Source organism: Stigmatopora argus, chromosome 8, assembly GCF_051989625.1.
Source record: "Stigmatopora argus isolate UIUO_Sarg chromosome 8, RoL_Sarg_1.0, whole genome shotgun sequence".
In the NCBI taxonomy this organism is placed as follows: Eukaryota; Metazoa; Chordata; class Actinopteri; order Syngnathiformes; family Syngnathidae; genus Stigmatopora; species Stigmatopora argus.
In genome coordinates this window covers 3,082,772-3,103,919 of record NC_135394.1, presented here as the reverse complement: position 1 = coordinate 3,103,919, position 21,148 = coordinate 3,082,772, and the positions used below count along the sequence as shown (strand labels likewise).

The 21,148-nt window shown below is 37.1% G+C and overlaps 1 protein-coding gene across 2 annotated transcripts; it reads right to left on the bottom strand.

The window, feature by feature from the left end:
* Positions 1-398: 398 nt before the first annotated feature.
* Positions 399-19,901, bottom strand: ap1m3 (adaptor related protein complex 1 subunit mu 3). Of its 2 annotated transcripts, XM_077608048.1 has the most exons (12): positions 19,654-19,901; positions 17,029-17,185; positions 15,885-15,952; positions 15,042-15,172; positions 13,301-13,448; positions 12,198-12,324; positions 9,438-9,580; positions 9,250-9,321; positions 7,920-8,078; positions 6,666-6,791; positions 6,511-6,586; positions 399-1,511 (listed from the first exon to the last, which is right to left on the bottom strand). In XM_077608048.1, the coding sequence occupies exons 1-12, from the start codon at positions 19,693-19,695 to the stop codon at positions 1,489-1,491; spliced, it is 1,272 nt and encodes a 423-aa protein (XP_077464174.1). In that variant the 5' UTR covers positions 19,696-19,901; the 3' UTR covers positions 399-1,488. The 2 variants fall into 2 exon arrangements, with proteins under 2 accessions (XP_077464174.1, XP_077464175.1); XM_077608049.1 differs by lacking the exon at positions 19,654-19,901 and having other exon boundaries at positions 17,034-17,183.
* Between the last annotated feature and the right edge of the window lie 1,247 nt (positions 19,902-21,148).

The window sequence follows — 21,148 nt, the reverse complement described above, 5'->3', positions numbered from 1 at the left end:
AACATATTTCTTTATGTCTATGAAATATTAAGGCCATTTAAGGCGTAAGTGAAGAGCACATCTTACAAAGTGCTCATTTAATGAATGGCACTCAATCAGTCATCAGAATAGATATCGCTTCACATTTTCCTCTGGAAACAATCACATTGGTTTGGTTTGATATTTTTAGAGATTGTTTTGTGTAGCCACCAGATATTCATGCTATTGAGTATGAAAATCTGTCAGTGCTTAACTGTAAGAACAGACTACTAAGACACTAGTACAAAAGATACTATTTGGGTAAGCTTGTTTGTGTCTTTCAGGGAGCTTAAAGATGCCTGTGGCCATTTCCACTTCAGGAGTATTTATGATTATTTATAATTGGATGAAACATTCCAAAGAACTGCTCAATATTTTAGAATGTAAAAGATCTTTATTTTCAAATATGTGTAATTGCTTCATAAGCCAGTTGGTTAATGATAAATTAATGATAACCAATACCATAAATATTAGCTTTTTAAAGCAAATCACACAGCAGGTTTGGCAGACTTTTAAACAGATTTGGATGCATGCGAAAACAAGGGACAAAAGATGGAAATTAGCCATCGGCTACAATCTTACATATTTACATATATATGTTCATTAACATGAAGATAAATATGTTCATAATATGCTGTCTCTTATTAAATAAATCAAACTCAAACTCAGATTTGTAGTAAATAGGATCGGCGTCAATAACAATTAGGAGAAATTACAATACTTTACTCTAAATTTAGTTTTTGAAGCAGTGCAATAATTATTGTGAAGCAGTCAGTTTAGGCTAAGGTAAATTCTCTTCATATAAAACCCAACTTGGAAATAATTGTCATTTTCTAAAAACACATGCAGAAATTACAGCATTATTGCATTCAACTCAATCATGCTGACCCAAGGCTGCAAGTAGGATTTGGGCGCAAGGACAAGGTTACAGCCTCTGCGGGCCTGTTAGCGGTGTAATATTACACTGCCTAAGTCGAAAAGAATATTGTCACTTATTAATCATTGACATGTTGACTGGTGTTCGGTTCACTTGACTGAGGATTATGTTCAAAGTGCTTGGAGAGATGATACATCAACAATATATTTTGGTCAATACCGTTACCACAGAGGTTCTGATAGTAGTAGAGACATAAAAATGACAAAAAAGAACTACCACAAAGACAAACCCAGGTTTTAAAATGCTAAAAGGTTCCATGTTGGCTGAATAAATTATGCAAATACTTTTAAAGTGGTCAGTGGCTCGCATTGATCTCTAGCTGTCACTCAGTGAAGCTACTGAGCTGAACAAAAATTTAAAAGGGGAATTTGTTAAATGATTTATCTAAAAAACAAAACAAACAAAACCTTCTGCAAAAATGTTAGAAAAAAGTATTTCTGCATGACATAGGTTGCTGTTGTTTCATGCACACCGGACCGAAGGACATTGGAGGAAGACACAGTGGGCCATTCGTCTAGCAGCATCTTCGCCCTTTAGTTTGTCCGGAGTTGGTAATCTGCCAAAAGATGTAACAGCAGTGCATTAACACAGCTTTTGTCCCTATCATCATTTCTGCGCATCCCATCATTGGCAACATCAAATCCTTAAAAATGATTTACACATATACTATCTGTAACAGTGGTTCACTAAATCAAATACTCAATAATTTATCTCCTTAGGTAAAGGTGAAAGGAATGACATTAACAACAATGGTTAGTAAAATTGAATAAGACTGTAAGAGGATGTAAATCATGCATATCAAAGGGTTTCGTAACCTGAAAATTCATACCTAGAGGAATTCGTAAGCAGATGTAGACTGTACACAATGTTCCCTCTAATTTTTCGTTGGTCTGGGCAGAAAGACAACCTCCCTGAGCGCACTGAGTACCAGTGTGAGCGACATCATCGGTACTCGGATGATTCGCCTAAAGACGTTTCGCCAACGGACGTTTGACAGACGGGCAGGTCGCCGAATGGACGTTCTGCCGAACGTTCATTCGCCCGAACGGAGGTTTCGCCGAAACAGGATTCGCGTGCTCGCCCCGCCCCCGGATCGTTGTGTGTACAAGTTTTTCAACCTCGGCCCGCGGGCCATATACGGCCCGTTAGGATTTTTGATCCGGCCCGCCGCCTGCGTTCTCCAGATTATAGTAAAAATCAATGTTAGTCTACCATCAATGGCAGCCCGGGAATAAGCACTCTTGGGCGGGCATGGCAGCCCGGGAATAAGCACTCTTGGGCGGGCATGGCAGCCCGGGAATAAGCACTCTTGGGCGGGCAGATGTAGCAGAACCCAGCCGTAAAATGACAGCAATCGGGTCAAATCCATCCTAAAACAGCATTTAATGATTAAATACAAATACTGGAGCTCTTTGGACATTAGAACCAAGCCCAGGGAAGTGAATTCCTCGGTAAAATGTCACGATGGAGGCAAAAAAACGTCCCTATACTTCCATTCGCCAAACGGCTCAAAATGCTCTCAAATTCGATAAAATCCAGCTGAAAACAGCGTTTAATGATTAAAGACAAATACTAGTATTTGTCTTTAATCATTAAACTAACAAATACTAGTATTTGTATTTAATCATTAAACGCTGTTTGAACGAACGTTCATTCGGCGACCTGTCAGTCTGTCAAACGTCCGTCGGCAAAACATCTTTAGGCGAATCATCCGGTCACGACATCATCATTGCTCGCTATGGGCACACCAGTATCACACCTGCCACAAGCAGGTGCATGTCAATGTTCCCTCTAATTTTTCATGTAAAACATGCTGTAAAACACGAAAAACAAGAGTGGACAGAGCTACTGCCACTGGCTGCCGCTTAAACGGCGCCATCATGGGGAAAGGGGTAAAAATAAAAATAAAAATACTGCGCGCCATATGATTGCTGCTGTGCAGAGAAGACGAGAGTAGTGCACAATTGCGCACGCGCGCAGCTTAGAGGGAACATTGACTGTACATCTTAAGTTTAGGGGCGGGTTCAGGTTGTTTTATAAGGAAGTAGATAGGAAGATAACAAAGTGGGTATTATTTTGGAGGAAGGGTTTGTTAGCAATGTCCTAAGTGTAAAAAGAGTGTCCAAATTAAAGAGTGATGAGTCTGAAACTACAAATTGAAGGTGTAATGTTCTGTCATTGGTGGTTATGCTGCACAAGATAAAGGGAACATTCTGCAGCAGATATTGACGAAGAGATGGTGAGTGCAGACTTTGGTGCAGACTTCAAAGGTCATGTTGGTGCCAGAAACAGGTAATGGAAAAAGTTTGGTATGCAGGAGACGGGCGCAGGGTTAACTTTTTAAAAAGAATGGAAATGGCTGTAGTGAATACATTCTTCCAAAATAGGCAAGAACAAAGAGTGACATGTTAGAGTAAGTGTGCAGGTAGACTACATCTATTCCAACTACACCACCATCAACCCCAAAAAGAATATGAATAGAGCAGAGGATGACATTGTGGAATCTGAAAGAGGGAGAGTGTTCTATGACTTTCAGGAAGGGATTTAGACAGGATGGTCAGGAGGTGCTTCCAGATGACCGCACAGCTACATCAAATGTGATCTAGGAGACAGATTGGAGAGCATTTGGTGTGTCATCTAGAAGAAAAGTAGATTTGGAAATTTGATAGTGGAAGGAGGGGGTGCAGAAGTGTATACAGAGAAAGAGGTGTGCTAAGAAGAAGTGATACACAGAGGACTGAAGAGGGCAGATAGAAGTACAGAGAGATGCAGTGTAAGGTGAAAATGGAGGTGGGATAGGCCAAACAAAAGGTTTCGGATGACTTGTATTATAGTTTGGATGCGTGGATCAATGGTAGATCAGTCATACCCTAACCCAAAGGTCGCAGGTTTGATTGCCTGCCCTTGTTTAAGTATCCCTGAGCGAGATACTAAACCCAATGTTGCTCCAGATAATGCATCATCAGTGGGTAAAAGACAATATCCTGTCTAAGCTTGTTGAGTGCCTTGAAGGTGGGAAGTGTAAGTCCATTTAGCATTAAGTGTCTTTGGATGGGATCAGGAATAATCAGGAATCAGTCCATCAGAGGGACAGCACATGTTAGATGATTTGGATAAAAAGTCAGAAAGGCCATACTGAAATGGTTTGCACATATCTGGACATAGAGCATATATTGGTACAAGGAGGCTGAGCCTCCAACTACAAGACAGGAGGCCAAGAAGAAGACGAAAGATTGGGTTTAAGGATGTTGTGAGGGAAGGGATAAAGGTAGTTGGAGTTAGAGAAGATGATGCAGAAGACTGTGTTTCATGGTCTTTCAAAATTAAGGCTGTTATGAATAATTGAATGATAATTAAACACATCCGATAGAAATACGAAATTCACGTGGCTGCTTGCAAATATGCTTTGTGAAAAGACAAGAGGACAAATGATAAACCACATTTGCTTTACTGTCATCACTCAACAATACCAAGCAAAAAGGCATTGTGGGGTGTTTTACTCAAAATGGATTTGTCTGTGGGGTATTTTTTTCAGTAAAATGTGACCATGGTCGTCTTTGGGCTGATAGTAACAGTACGACGTAATTAATACAATCTTTGCCTTCAGTTGTGCCAACTCCATCTTTTAAATGAGATGTACCAGGGCGCCTGCTGGCACTTCTATCTCTACAGCTTTTGACTCTTATTTGACAAAGTAATGAACATGATGTATGCTCTACAGTCATGTTTATTTCCCAGAGTGAATGGCAAGTATGAAACTTAATGGTTTCTGGCATGGTCTGTTGAAAGTATACTGAGATACATTTTGCTTATCATTTACTTTCCCCCCTTTAGGTAACGAAAAGCTTTGCAGGTTAATAAGATATATTTTTAACGTGCTTGTATTCTCTTTCTCATCTCACCAAAGTCCATTGACAGAGGTAAAGGATACAAGCTTAAGTTAACGATGCTACGTCTCTGGAATCCTCATTGTTTATGCCAAAATGCTACCAGGTTCATACACAATTTTCCTCAAACTACCTATCTGGTCATTGCTTTCATAAGAAGTGAAATCATTGAAAGAACCTTCCCAACTCAAGCAGCCATTAACTTTTTTATTCTAGCATATGATGATGGAGGAATGTTGAAAACTAGACTATGAAGTTTGAGATACTGCAATGGAATATAGAATCTAAACAAGCCACTAACTTGACTGATGAATAGGAACTGGGTATAAAACTGGTATAGAACAAATGTAAACCATGTATAAGGGAAAATTATGATAAATGGTTGTTAATTTGCACTGGTATGCAATTTTGCTGATAAAAAAACACTTCCCACACAATTGTAAGAGTTTTTTTTATCTGAAGAAAACAAACACATTTCACATAAAATCTCAATAACTGATTTCCTCACTGTATCAATGAAAATACATTAATTTAATGTAAAGAATTATAATTAGTTATGCCAAAGTGGCGTTTCAGTGATGGAAAGTTGGCGTTATATTCACATTTTAAATAAAGCTCTTCTAAATTGTTGAAAATAAATGTATCAAAACACAGCTTGTCCTAATAATTGTGCATGCAGTATGTGTAAGTTATATTATCTCATTGCTCTCATCTAATTTTCTGAACCACTTTATCCTCATTAGGGTTGTGGGGGGTGCTAGAGCCTATCCCAGCTGACTCCGGTCCAAAGGAGGGGGACACCCTGAATCTGTGGCCAGACGATTGAAGGGCACAAGGAGACGGACAACCATGTACACTGACACCCATACCTAAGGGCAATTTAGAGTGTCCAATCAGCCTACCATGCATGTTTTTGGAATGTGGGAGGAAACCGGCGTACCCGTAGGAAAACCCACACAGGCCCGGGGAGAACATGCAAACTCCACACAGGTGGACCAACCTGGATTTGAACCCAGGACTGCCAATGTTATATTACACATCAAGAAAAAGTATGTAGTTTTTTTAATTACAACACATAAAACAATAGACACTATTCTTCTACTGTTACCACAAAAACAAATAGAGAACGAATATTTGGCACAACATGAAAAAAGAATACAGGGAGGAAAGGTATTTGAACCCTCCATGAACTTATTGAAGTCAGTAGTCAGCCAAACAAAAGATAATAAATATGGAGGGTGTGAATTTATGTGGAGAGAAAAAAAAAACATTACACCATTACTACCTCATACCAACTGTATGGTAGAGAATGGTAGACAAAGCATCATCATTTAGGAGAGCTTTGCACCATCACCATGAAAATATGCATATAGTTGGCGACACACCTCTGAATGTATACCATTTAAAATATCGAACCACATTGAAACCTAGCGTGAGTATTTACTTGGCAGGCACTTTACTGGTTTTGGTGTCAGGCATCAGTCGATGCCATTGGCATGTCTTCTGAGAAAGTGCATGTGTTTGTTTACCGTATTTTGTTGATAAAATTAAGTAAACATTTTTTGATATATTCCACAACTATCAAAAGAAAAAAAAAGAAAATAGACTAAACCGAGCCTCTCTGAACTTTTGGGTAAGTACTAAGTAACCAATTAATTGTGTTCTTACCTCCACTTTGTGTGATGTAGCGCACCCAAGGCAAAGCGTGATAGCCGCTCTTTTCTATAATCTTGAGATAACGCACCTAGGACACAAATAATGATTGAACTCTAATGATTAAACAGTTAAGTTAACCAGCATTATTTGCTGATTTAGGCACAAACCTGAATGCCAGACACAGTAAAATAGGGAATCTCAAAGTTAACAGTGATTGGCCTTTTTGCATCCAACTCATCAGCCTCCACACTAGGTAGCCCAAAGTGTGCCCGCATCAGGTACTCCTTGCCACCCTTCAGATACAAAGAAGAAAAAAAAAGGATTATTAAAGCTTGTTCAAAAGGCTGTATATCTGGTACATCCTGGACTGCCATTGATGCCGTCAATTATTCTAAAATCACGGGACAATTTAGGATTATGACCGATTAAATCAACATTGTGCGGTAGGATAAACCTTAATGACTTTCAGCACTTCAATAATAATTGTGACAACAAAATATGTGCATGATTACAGTATTCTATCAATGATATTTACGTTAAGTACTTGGTTTCATCCAGAGTTGTTTTCCAAGATAGTCAAGATTTTGAATACTAGATATGTATAGGAACAGATCATTAATGGGACAGTCTTCTTGAAAATAGTCCTAAAATTTTAAAGACTTTCTGTTATCTTATATGTGTAAAAAAAGTATTATTCATGGATTACCTATGGATCTTGCATTTTGAATTCTAGCAGTGTCATCTACAAAAATGTAACATAAGTAATAAAAGCATGCATAGTCAGTATGTTAAGGTATCTAAATTCACTCTTTGCTCACACCGCCAAAATGCACCAAATTCAAAGGAGAGGATAATTATTACAATGCTTAAACCTCATTCAAAAGCAAATAATTAAACAAAAAAATTGACCAATGTATAAAAATTTGTAAATTTGTGTGTAATAACTACTCTTAACTGGCAGCAAAATCAGATTATTAGTCCATCTAGATTAAAAATCGATGACTCTCGTAAAGTCTGTTCGGTTACGAAGCACAGAATCTATTTTTGTGAGATGATTTGAAACCGCATACCAAAGGTAGTTTCATATCCGGTAAGGACAGGATGCTTCTCAGTTTGAACACCCTAAATGTGTTTTGACTGCCTGTCACCTTATGGTGGCTGACCCCTTTGTTGTCATAGCAACCTGTAAGATTGGTCAAAACTGTGGCACAGTTTTAACAAACCCAGATCTGATTTGGACACTTCTAAACAGTCATCCCCAAATACCAGATTTGAAGAAGAATCTAATTGGAATCAGTTTTGCATTCAGTCTAAATAAACATGACCTTAGTGACATTTCCCATTTTACAAGCAAGAAATGTCACAATCTGAAAGCAAGAAAATACTTGAAAGAATGAAAGCTCAGGAGGTTTCGCACTAACAGGAAAAGATTTGATATCCCACTGCACTGCATTCTTCTCGGGCATCCACTTGGCACTGCCGGTGCTGGTCTTGAACTTTGGGGAGTCTGCGTCACTGGGGACTGGCACCAAAATGGACACATTGTTGGCAGTTGATCGGCTCTTAAACTGACTACGAGCCTGCAATGATAAACACACGACAACCCAAATTCCATTTGAAATTTGCAGCAAAGGAGAGCATCCACATGGAAATCCATAGGGGTTTTTCCATTTATATTTGGGAGTCAGGTACATTTTAATCACTACTACCAATAATAATAATCTTATTTTGTAAATTTCATGTTCTTGCAATTAAAGTACATCATTTCATTCATTCATTCATTCATCTTCCGTACTACGCATCCTTGTAAGGGTTGCGGGGCTAGCTGCAGCCTATCCCAGCTGACTTTGGGCGAAAGGCAGACCACAGCCTAGACTGGTCACCAGTCAGCCATGGGGCACACAGACAGACAGACGGCCATCGGCACTCACAATCATATCGGGACCCACGGGAATCGAGCCTGCACCTGCCCTCAGCAAAATCAGACAAGTGAACTACTACACCATCAGGTGGCCCAGAACACAATTTTTTTTCTATTGAGGTTAATATTTGTGATATATTCATAGAGGAAAATAATCGAAAGGTTATATAAAAAACATCCATTAAAAAAGTATGTCCTCCCCCTTAAATGGTGTGTTTCATGCGACTTGGAAACTGGCATATTTATTGTTTCGTTGTAATAAATTACAATTTTTTTCCATTTATTATCCATATCGCTTATCCTGCCAAAGGTGGTGGGGTTGCTGGAACCTATCCCACCCAACTATGGGTTATTAGAGTGTTCAACCAGCCTACCCTACATGTTTTGGGGTATGTGACAAGAAACTGGGGTACCTGTAGAAAACCCAAACAAGCACGGCGAGAACAGAACATGCAAATTCCATACAGAGCTCGAACACTCGATCCCAGAACTGTGAGGCAGACACATTAACCACCAAGCTGGCACACAATTTTGTGGAAAAAAAATCCTAAAATACAAATACTGTATAACATATTGAAAAACAATTTCAAGCCATTCAACTGTTTTTAAATTTTACTGCATATGTCGCATGTTATCTCCCAAATAAATAAAACAACCCATATAGTACGTATGTGTGTGTCTGTATGTATATCAGGCAGCTAAACTACAATGCAAATGGAAATGTGATTTTTTTTGGCAAGTCACATGTCATAAGTACACACAAGCTTCCAAAATGAGGGGCTGGACTGAAAATCTGCTGATATTTTTATTTGTCTATCATTTGCCATTACCTTCACCTTGATCTCAACACGACTGTGGGAAAACTTCTCTATCACGCTTTCGATCCAGATGAGTGGCTTTACCTGGATGGATGGGAAGAATAGACGAGTTCAGACGGGGAAGCAATGACATTAACAGCATCAATAAAACATAAATGACCACTGAGTAATGATATTAAAAAATTAAAGACAGGGCTCACCATAGTGTTGAGCCGGTAGGACATAAGCTCGCTCTCACCATCAGGTGGGATGAAAGAAATTGTGCGGTCATTCTGGAAGCGCGACAGCCGAACACACTGATGAAACTTCACATCCTCTAGCTCCACACTTTTACTCTTTTCTCCTGAAACACAGGTGCACACACAGACACAGACAGACACGCATAAACAAACAGTAGTGAGAACTTTGTACTCAAAACAAGGTCAAGTAATGAAGACTTCTTTCTGTCTATCTGAACCCCAATTAACTTCACTTGCCATGTATATGACCAACCATTTTAAAATGCCAGATGTATTCAATGAAGCTACAGAAATGGGCTCAGACACACACACAATGATTATATATAGCATGCTACCATCTAACAGTTAGGTAGGTACCTTGAAAGTGAAAGTTTCAGACACTGCTATTCAGTTTTTTTTTATTATTATTATTAATATTCCAAAGATGTCACCATAGAACAATACACTCGGAGCCCCTAAGAGATGTGAAAGTAACCAATTATAATCCTTTGAATGCCATAAAAAATTGTCCATCTCTCTAATGGCACAGTAAACTGTCAGGCAGCTTAAGATATCCTTGTTTGAGCATGAATAGACAATAGATAAAAACCGATAATGATTTAATAATGATTCAATCAGTCCATCAACCTGATTCTCACTGTATCAATGAAAATACATGAATTTAATTTAAAGAATTGTAATTAGTTATGCCACAGTGGCGTTTCAGTGATAGAAGGTTGGCGTTATATTCACATTTTAAATAAAGCTCTTCGAAATTGTTGAAAATAAACGTATCAAAACACAGCTTGTCCTAATACTAATTGTGTATGCAAATCAGTATACTTTTCATTTTCATAATTTTGAGTTAGCGTTGTAGCATAATTAATTTGTAAGTGCAAAAATCTACTAATTGTATGATGAGATTGAAAACACGAAAACAAAGAAACACCTCATATTAATTGGTAAATTAATGAAGTGGCTACTAAAATAACACTCTATGCAAACTAAAGGGAATGCCTTAAAACCAAAAGTAATATATATTGCATTTCTTTCCGATATAGAGCATTTAATGTTAACAGACAAAACTTGTAGACTGTGTTATCTTTTCCAGAAATGACCTCTCAAGAGTAGATAATAAACTAGATTATTGCAAGACATTGTTAAAATGTGAGCACCTTAATGGTAGCATCCACGTTCTCCTTGAAAAGAAATGACCCTAATGTCCTCCTCTTCTGTGCCTAATTGTGAGTGCTGAGTGGTGAAAAACTGCTGGAACAGCGGGCCTTCAGCTAAATCCCCCTCATTCCAAGTCAGCTAAAACATAACCTACCTGCTTTCAATGATGAATGTCTATTGTTTCTCTCACAAGAAAGACTACACACAATATAAATTAGGTGTTGCTATGCGCGTTTTTCCTTTTTTTGAGTGAAGAATATCTTAAAGTCCTACCCTTTTAACGCAAAACTGGGAGAACACTTGAATTTATTCTGCTTTCCTCTGTTCCATGATCTGTCAGTTACAACCTCACAAAGTCATTGTGCTTTCTAGCCAAGGTACAGAGCAGAGGTCATTTGAGACACATTCTGTCACTGCAACAACCTGAGGGATAATAACAAGGGACAAGTCTGTGCATGTGCGTGCTTGAAAAAGCTAGGGTAGGGCAGATGTGACAGTGTCCCCTGTGTTTCTGCTTAGTAACTCCTCTCACTATACAGAACATCATAAAAATAAACAGATTAAAATGAAAAAAAATATCATACCAGATGATCTTCTAATCCCTCTCTAATATTTTCTGTTGAAATTTGTTAAATCAAAATTATCATAATAAAATGATCAGCAGTTTTTACAAATGAACATTAATGACTTGAAATAAGTTTTACATTTTGAGCAAAGTTAAGATATGACTGAACAGCCAATAATGTATAATCTGTCTTGTATGCATTGTATTTCAAAGAATACAATTAAGCGAATCGCCTTCTTGTCGTAGTAGATCTTTTCCAGAAGAGGGCAGTGTTTGATGATTTATGTTGGGTAATTTTTCTTCGGATTTAAGGCAAACTTTTGTTCGTTTTTACATGTATTTCTTTTGGATTTTTACTATTTGTTTTTTTCTAAATATATATTTAAAACGTAGAAAGGGGACTGTTGTGGTTAATAATCCCAGTATGGAGTGTTATCAGAAGAACTACCAAATTTGTGGTATTTGAGGAAATAAAAATTAAAAGGGTGTTTGACAATAGGATAAAAGAGTTCTACTTTAACTAATTAGAGAGCATAAATGAATGCAACCATCAGTATTAGATTTAAGTATTCGAGCACATTACTCAGGATGTGTGGGAAATGCAATTTAAAACAGAGAGCTAAAAGTATGAATTACTGAGACAAATCTGTTATTTGAAATAACAGCTTTTCCTCTGATAATGCTGCTGGATTCAAGTAGGCTATTGGGTGAATATGGCAGCGTTTAAAGGTAAAAACCTCTGAATGATTCACAAAACTGACAATTTAATACTGTTGAGTGAAAAATGTAGTGTTTCAGAAGAACATGTGCACAGCAACAGTCAAACATTTTGATATTAGATTGAATGACTGAGTTAGATGTGACTGATCAGTCAGAACTTATTTGACCTTACCCAATACCCAACAAGAAGGCAAACTACTGATAATTCAGGATGTTGAAAGTTGGGACCTAATCCATATAAAAATGTCTGAAGATACAGAGATGTATGAACTGTTACTTACTGCCTGTGATTTCAAACAGCACTTTGTCATTAAGTCCCAGCCTTAGTTCAGGCATCCCAGAAAGCATCACTTTAAGCTTAATACAGCCCAATATTTCACTTCGCAGGACATTGCCAGTGGCATTAACCTGAAAGAAAACCAGTTTAGAATCCATTACCCATTTTAAAAATATAAATATAAACACACATAAACATAGTCTCCACATGTTTTAAATTATCAACAGTAAGAAAATATAATACCTAAGGAGAGTCCATTCATTTTGTTACTGAAGTGACGAATTAAAAACAATGATTTAAAAAAAATATAGATTCTGAAACTATTTAATCTGGTAAATATAAATGGTGACAATTTGCAAATTATAATCAATTTAAATGTATTGAATACACCACAGGGTGGCCTGGCGGCTGAGTGGTTAGCACGTCAGCCTCAGTTCTGGGGTCCTGGGTTCAAATCCAGGTCGTTCCACCTGTGTGAAATTTGCATGTTGCCTTCACAAGGGTCATGGGTTGTGCTGCAGCCTATCCCAGCAAACTATGGTGGCCAGCCAATCGTAGGGCACCAGGAGACAGACAACCATTTACGCTCACACTCATACCTAGGGGAAATTTAGAGTTTTCAACCAAAACTCAGCCTACCATGCATATTTTTGGGATGTGGGAAGAAACGGGAGTATCCAGAGAAAACCCACGCAGGCCCAGGGAGAACATGCACAATTCTCACAGGACCTGGTATTAAACCCTCGATCCCAGGACTGTGAGGCCAGCGTGCTAAGAACTCATTCACCGGGCCGTCATTACTTAAATTCATTCATCTTCCATACCCCCCATCCTTGAAAGGGTTGCGGGGGTTGCTGGAGCCTAACCCAGCTGTCTATGGGCGAAAGGCAGACTACACCCTAGACTGGTCGCCAGTCCCTCATAGGTCATACAGAGAAACAAACGACCATCCACACCCCCAATCATACCACCACCGGCGGGAATCGAACCGAAGTCAGGCAAGTAAACCTCAACACCACGAGGTAGCTGACTTAAATCTATTTTCGTTGTATTTTAGTTGTATGTATGTATGTATGTATTTACATACATATATTAATGTTTCCTCACCAATAGATTTACAGACTCAATGACATCCATAAAAACTTCATTATTCCTGTACTTGATACCCTCTGACCTCCAGGACACAGCATTAGTGACAGTGGCAGGAGGTCGAACAGCGCCAATCTCCAGTTTATGACCTTGCTGTGTAATGTACCTATAAGAAAAAAAATAAAAGAAAGTTTAATGGGTTTATTTCTAATCAGGCAGTAATCAAGAACAGTAATCATGCTGGAATCACATAATCTATTTCTCATTTCTTCCATTTCTATTAATCAATCACAAAGCGTTATTTTCGATAATCTTATGTTTTAATTTATTCTGATTCAAAACAAATTATTTGTATACAGAATATTTATGGGTTTAATTAAAAATTGTGACATGCATAAGACGTTATTGTTGGTTCTGTAAATTATTTTTAGATAGATGGTTTTTCAAGAATCACCTTAATTATCGTGCTATTAACAATTAGATTAGATTAGATAACTTTATTCATCCCGTATTCGGGAAATTTCATTGTCACAGTAGCAAGAGGGTGAGAATGCAGACACAGGAAAAGACATTTTAGACGTAAATAGAAAGGTAATAAATAAGTTAATAAATAAATACATAAATATATAAATAAATAAATAAGCGTTTTGCAATATATATATATATATATATATATATATGTATAAATATATATAAATATACAGATATATACATATATATACATATATATATATATATATATATATATATATATATATATATATATATATATATATATATATATATATATATATATATACACACACACACATACATAAATACACATAGATGTACATGTTTACATACGGTTGGTCAAGACAACGGTGTAAAGATCATTCCCACAGCTTGGCACGCACGTATAGGTACTTTGTAATGTGCGGATTGTACAACGGAATAGTCAGTGGAAAAATGATAGACACAATATCAGTATCAATAGAAAACCAGTTGGGTTAAATTTGCTGGTGTGGTGTGTGCAGTGAATTGACAGTGAAAAACGTTGATGGTACTGAGGGCTAGTTGTGGAGAAAACACTAAGGTCTTTAGTTAGGCAGAATTGCCTGCCCGAGCAAGGGAAAACAGAAAAAACCCTGTAATAGATAGTGAAAGCACAGCACGCTCCACTGGCGCTGTCATTGCACTTTGGTCAGTTCATTTCAGTATACGGATAAAGCTCCATTATTCATTGTATCTTATGTATATGTCACGCAATGAAATACAATCAAGAAACCCTCAGATATCATTTCAAAATTATAAATTGGGATACATCCTCACATACACTTTTTATTTTTATTTTTTTCATATAAATCAAGTAATTTGAGCTGCTATTGTATTCTTTTTTTCCTTTAAACTAAAGGGAACCAACTTCCTAAAGCTAGCCAATTTGTGTTATACTCAAATGCACAAAAGCTGAACCAAAGACCCCAAAAAAAATCCAACTAATTCCTTTTGTTCGGACATGACAAATAAGAAAATGCACAGGATGCAGCAGCAAAGGCAAAAACGGCAAGCCTTGGCAAACAACATTCACAGAGCAATGAGCACACAAAGACTGAATAGAATTATAGAAGGGATAATTGATGAACAAGTTCAACAGATGAATGAAGAAAAGGAAAAACTCAACGAGTAGATTTCCTTTTTTCCTTACAATATTTAGCATCAGCAGCAGCGTTATCATTATAGCTGTTCTGAAAAATATACTATTGTAAGTTTTTTTTCTTACTCTTGAAGAATTTTGCTGTCAGTTGTTTGTGGGAATCCAAAATCCATGACTTCATCCATTAGTTCATACACAGTGACAAAGTTGTCACGAATACTCTCCTCCTCCAGCTCCTTAAAGTACTCCTGAAACACCTTAACAAAAAAAGAAACCCATTTAGTGTCTACAAATAATGTTACAAACATGCGTAAACATTTTAGATAAGATGTAATGCAAGTTTATGGAGTAGAAATTACTTCATTTTCTGTACCGCCTATCATTTTATATAACTCACATGATTGAATATGGATTAACATTGCAAATGTACCACAAGACCATCATTGACAAACACTATTAACATTGTTATTTACAATATTTAGCATTAATAACACCAAATTTCTATGGTACATTACATTCTAAGAGAACTAGATAAAACATTGCACAGAATGGTCACGTTTAAGCGAGCATAACAATACTTGCTAAATCAATGAATCCACTGTTAAAAGTAGCTAGAATTTCTTATTTAAATAAATATACATTGTTTTTTGTTTTTTAATTATCTGGCTGATGTGTGTGGATGGGGGCATTCTTAAAAAAAAATCATGAAAAATTGCAATTTATTTTCCTCTAAGTGCTCATGAAATACATAACTAAATGCATTTGAAGAAAGCCTACTCTGTTTGAATAATTTATTATTTTCACGAGAAACCTAGCTGTGTATTGTTTTCTAAAATAATAAAAGTAGCAATAAAGAGGCAAGAAACGGAATCAGTTTCACTAAAATTGTTCTCTTAATCAAAAATACTGCATAAGGAACACGTGAGATATTGTTATTTTTGAGAAAATAAATTTAAAAAAGTTACAAACCTGGACAATTCTATAAAGAAATGAGTACACCAGAGCAGCATTGGCATTCTTCTTGGTCATGACCACCACTGTATAGCAGACCGTTAAGAAAAAAAGTCATGTAGGGTAAAATGTAGAATGTGTGATGTGTATGGTAATAGATTTGAAATATATTGTAATTAATTGAGGTTACATCAATTTCTTTCTTTCTTAATAGAAAATAGACAAGAGCTAGTGTAAATTTGCTCAAAGAATACACAAATCACAAATTTCCTAGAGATAGAGAAAATGTTTAAATACAAAAAATGACACTGCTTACTAGTGTAACGCAACAAATCAAACTTCAGCCACACCACATGCGTACAATGCATTAACGGTGATACACTCCAACCAGGTAAATGGTAGCTAAGACAATAAGCACACTTTTTTTTTTATATACTTTCTGTGCAATATCTCTCTTACTCCATTTTGCACGTGGTAGTTCAGTTCTTGGGGCTGTTAATGTATTTTTCTCCAATAAGACAAAAATAAATAAATAAGACAATCTGAACTACTCGTATTTGATTGAGTAAAATAATACTGGCATTTGAAATTGTCTGACAATGGCTATTTTGCCTGTTTCCTGGAAGTATTGGCTTTTATTCTCTGTTTTCTCCACTATTATATAATAATAATCGGACATAGGCCCTGTCGTCATCATCAACAACAAAAGCCTAATTGTCATCACACCCAGAAACTGTGTATGACAAAATTGGTAAATTTCATAAAAGGGATTTTCACCAAAAAATATTAAACAAGATTCTTTCCGCTCGGATTCATTTGAGCAAAGCCTTGTATTTTAAGTTAAATCAGTGTTCTGACAGACAAAACTTTGGCCATAGGAAAGTTACACAAATAAATAAAAAAGCTAAATTAAAAATATCTCCGTTTGGACCTAAAAAATCCTGCATGTTATTCTACGTAACACCACAAAGCTTTTGTGAGGCTAAATTCAACTACTATAGGTAAACAAAATTGTTCAACTAAAATGAAGCTCAGATGCTGCTATAGACAATAAAAAAAAAAAATGTAATAAGGCAGGAAAATGCATTTTGTCTGCGTAGTTTCCTATCTTTTGTTACCAAGATATTAAGAACATAAATAAAAATGAATTGTAATTGGATACAGTACAGGTTGTTATGTTTGATCCACAGAAAGTGTGAGGAACCACGGGTGATCACTGGAGTCATCTCTGCCTCTTCTTCCCGCTTAATTAAGAACGGCATGAAGTGGTCAATCTCATTCATATCCACGTTTCCCATGTAGTTACGAGAGATCAAGACCTGAATGTATAACATAAAATAATGTAGAGGTAAATAACATAGGCATAGAAGCATTATAATGTCTTGATATATTTACAGTGTGGAGTCATTATCATGCTGTGTTTCCTGCATATGAATTATGTTTGAAAATTAGCGCTGAAAACATGCAAAGACCAAGAACAGTTCACTGGTAAATTGCTAATATATTTTATAGCAGTAAATTCTTCTTTACCTCCTGACCCAGATGGATTTTAATGGTGGGGTGAAAAAGGTATGTGATGGCATTACCAGAGGATAAATTATAATAGCCTGGAAGTGTTAGGAAAACTTTTCAAATGTTTTGAGAAAAAAAAGACAAAAATTATTGATGCTGATGATACTGACTTTACTGCTTGCCGTAGTTGTGAGAGCTGTAGAGGATGGTGTACCCTATCGACTGATTAAATGTTATTTTATCGTGATAACAATTTTAGTATTGGTCCATATATAAAGCGCACTGGATTATAAGGCGCCCTGTCTGTTTTGGAGAAAATTTAAGACTTTTAAGTGCGCCTTATAGTCGTGAAAATACGGTAGTTTAGTTAAGGAAATGCAGAATCATTGTCAATAGATGAAACTCAGTCTTTAGTCAACACAATTAATCACATTAAGTCATCAGTAATTATCTGTAGCATCTCTGGGACGCTTCAGATCATAAGAGAAATAGGTCTAAGGTAATGTAGGTCCAATGCTGTTTTTTTAAACTTTGCCATAATTACCATTAATGAGGACAGATAAGCGCAACCAAGAAAGTTTAAGCCCAATAGATTAGGTTCTGCAATAAAACATGAATATGGAATTAAAAGTGTCAGTCATCTTCCGTATCGTGCATCCTCGTAAGGGTTGCGGTGGTTTCTGGGGCCTATCCCAGCTGACTTTGGGCAAACTACATCCTCGACTGTTCACCAGTCAGCCGTAGGGCACACAGAGATAAATGACCATTCGCACTCACAATCATACTACAACTCAGAGCCCACGCCTGCCTAAACCGAAGTCAGGTGAGTGAACCACTACACGACCAGGCAAAACTGTTTAACAAATGTTGTCAGTACCTTTCCTTGTTCTCAAATTAACACAGACTTTTGTAAACAGAATTGACGGTGAACATCGAAACTCCACACGGGGAGGTCTGAACCCAACGGGGATTGAGCCCTTAAACTAAGAAATGTGAGGCTGACGCGCTAATCACTCGACCACTGTGCTGCCAAAACAAGGATTTGTATTTTTGAATTCACTTAAACCTATGCAAATTTAAGTTTACACATTTAAAGACAGAAATGTTCTACATTGTGGCAATTCACTTTGCAAGATGGAAAAATAAAAATACAGTGAACAAATAAAACCATCAATTGACATGTTACCTATTCTGTTACAAATAAATATATTGTCTTGAATAACATGTCTTAGAATCACTGTAGTATTACAATACCATTGTGATCATTTATCTGACTGTCACTCAACCAGTTTAGGGTGTAGTAGTCCACCTTTTGCCTCACGTCAGCTTGAAAAGGCTACAGCACCCTAAGTGGTATAGTATTGAAAATGAATGAAAATTATTCATTCATTCTTTCAATCATTTTCTGAACCGCTTTATCCTCATTGGGGTCGCGGGGGTGCTGAAGCCTATCCCAGCTGACTTCGTGCCAGAGGCAGGGAACACCCTGAATCGGTGGCCAGGCGATCGCGGGGCACGAGGAGACAGAAAACCACACACACAATCATACCAAGGGGCAATTTAGTGTCCAATCAGGCTAGCATACATGTCTTTGGAATGTGGGAGGAAACCGGAGTACCTGGAAAAAACCCACAAAGACCCAGGGAGAACATGCAAACTCCACGCAGGTGGACCGACCTGGATTTGAACCCGGGACCCCTTTGTATGAAAATTATCAAGTAGAAAATTGCATTACTGTGGAGAATACGCATACATTCGATGTTGAGATTTTTTTTTACTATTTGCCACTTGATTTTTTTTATTTTTTATTTTGTGGAAATCACTGCCCTAAGTGTAATCATGAATTGGTCACACAGTACTGTACATTATTTATTTATTTTAATTAATAAAACGACATTCACAGCGGGTCAGACTCAATGCAATGTCAATAAAAAAAAACTAAGTTGATTTTTTAAAAATACAATAAAATTCTTTTCAGTGCTCTAAGTTTAGTCGTGTTCATAGATTCTAAACCCTTTGAATGAAAAACGAAATATTTCTTTTGCATGCACTTCAAAAGGCTCACTGGATATACAAGTTACATGCTCCAAAAGAAAAGCTTGTGTTTCGTGGAACCAGTTTGGCAAGTTCTTATTGACACGTCTGTCTTTCATGAAAAACAGAGAGTTCCCACAGCTTTGCATTTATACGATTTGCAGAATTTAACGATTTTAATGTTTATATTAATGCGCCGGTGAAGCACGTGTTAATTTGAGCACAAATCTTCAAAACTAACCTTTCCTTTCAGGTCCAGAATAAATAACGCCGACGCTGACATCTTCGTTATAGAGAGTTAAATCCTCGGATACTACAAGTAGCCTTCAATGTCTACAGTTAGAAGTAGGTCACTTGTGTAATATAATTGCAGCTCCCATCATCTTTCTACCCTTCTTCACCAGCCTCTTCCATCCATCCTCCTTTCCTTGCGTTTCTTTTGACTTAAACTTGCGGCTCTTCCTCAGCTAAGTAGTGTCAAGCTTGCAAAAAGAAATATAGCTCTTCCGGTCAGGAAATTAAAAGCCGTGAAGCAATAGAATACTTCGCGTCTGACCTGATTTTGCGATACCTTCAGCAGTGCTCATTTCAAATGTTAAACAGCAAATGTGAGTCGTCACTGAAATAACACTTAATAATGAAATGATTAATGCTGAAATGATTAAAAAAATCCAGATACTCTAGTATACATGGTATTTTTAAATTTATAATGTACACTTAAAGGATATATTATATCCTTGAGAGAATTCATTCATTTTCTCAACTGCTTATCCTCACAAGGGTCGCTGGGGGTGCTGGAGCCTATCCCAGCTGACTTTAGACACCAGGTGGGGGATACCCTGAAATGGTGGCCAGCCAATCACAGGGCACAAGGAGACTCACACTCATATCTAAGGGCAATTTACAGTTTTCAACCAGCCTACCCTGCATGTTTATGGGATGTGGGAGGAAACCAGAGTACCCAGAAAAAACCCACACAAGCACAGGGAGAACATGAAAACTCCACACAGTGAGAAAACGCTTGGGATTGAACCCTCGACCCCAGAACTATAAGGCCATCACGCTAACCACTCATTCACCAGGCCGCCCATACTCTGAATTTAAAAGTAAAAATAATGCGTACATTTTTTGTCTCATTTGTACTGTGACATTGCGATGTACATATGCGCAATACTGATATGGTACAATGTCTGATACTCTTATTTTATTTATTTATTATGTAAGATATGCCTCCATTTACGAAAAATCTAATTCACAAAATCATTTGTGGTTGCTACTATTTTTGTACTTACATTTAATTTTGAATATTATTTCCTATTTTTGTATTAATAGCCTTTTTTTATTTCCACTTTTATTTATTTATCCCATGTTAGAGGTTTTGGTCTTTCATATTCAACAAGGCATGGACCGCTAAATAATTATTTACTGAAGTCCAAGGGCAAGACGTTTATCTACTGTAGTTTCTCACAGATCTTGCTGGGTGATTAAATTATAAATATGAATCGCCACTACATTACCAAACGCGAGGAAAAATAAAATAATTGGATTGATGTAGAGTGCACATGACTTTGGCAAGTCTCCAAGTCCAACGTCCCCTCCTAAGTAAAGCAGTTGAGATAGCACCGTCGACTGAAATTCCCACATTCCCTCTTAATACTCACAGAGGTAAATTACCCTTCAGCCGATCTGGTGTTTACATGTACCGTAACATAAAATCGGAGCAGCTGTTTTACAGT

Excerpts from the sequence above, each read along its gene's own strand:
- ap1m3 (XM_077608048.1), bottom strand. The coding sequence starts at position 19,695 with ATGTCAGCGTCGGCGTTATTTATTCTGGACCTGAAAGGAAAG. Across the intron at positions 12,325-13,300 it reads TTGAGTCTGTAAATCTATTG|GTTAATGCCACTGGCAATGT; the intron begins GTGAGGAAACAT and ends GTTTTCTTTCAG. Across the intron at positions 6,587-6,665 it reads TTACTGTGTCTGGCATTCAG|GTGCGTTATCTCAAGATTAT; the intron begins GTTTGTGCCTAA and ends TTTGTGTCCTAG.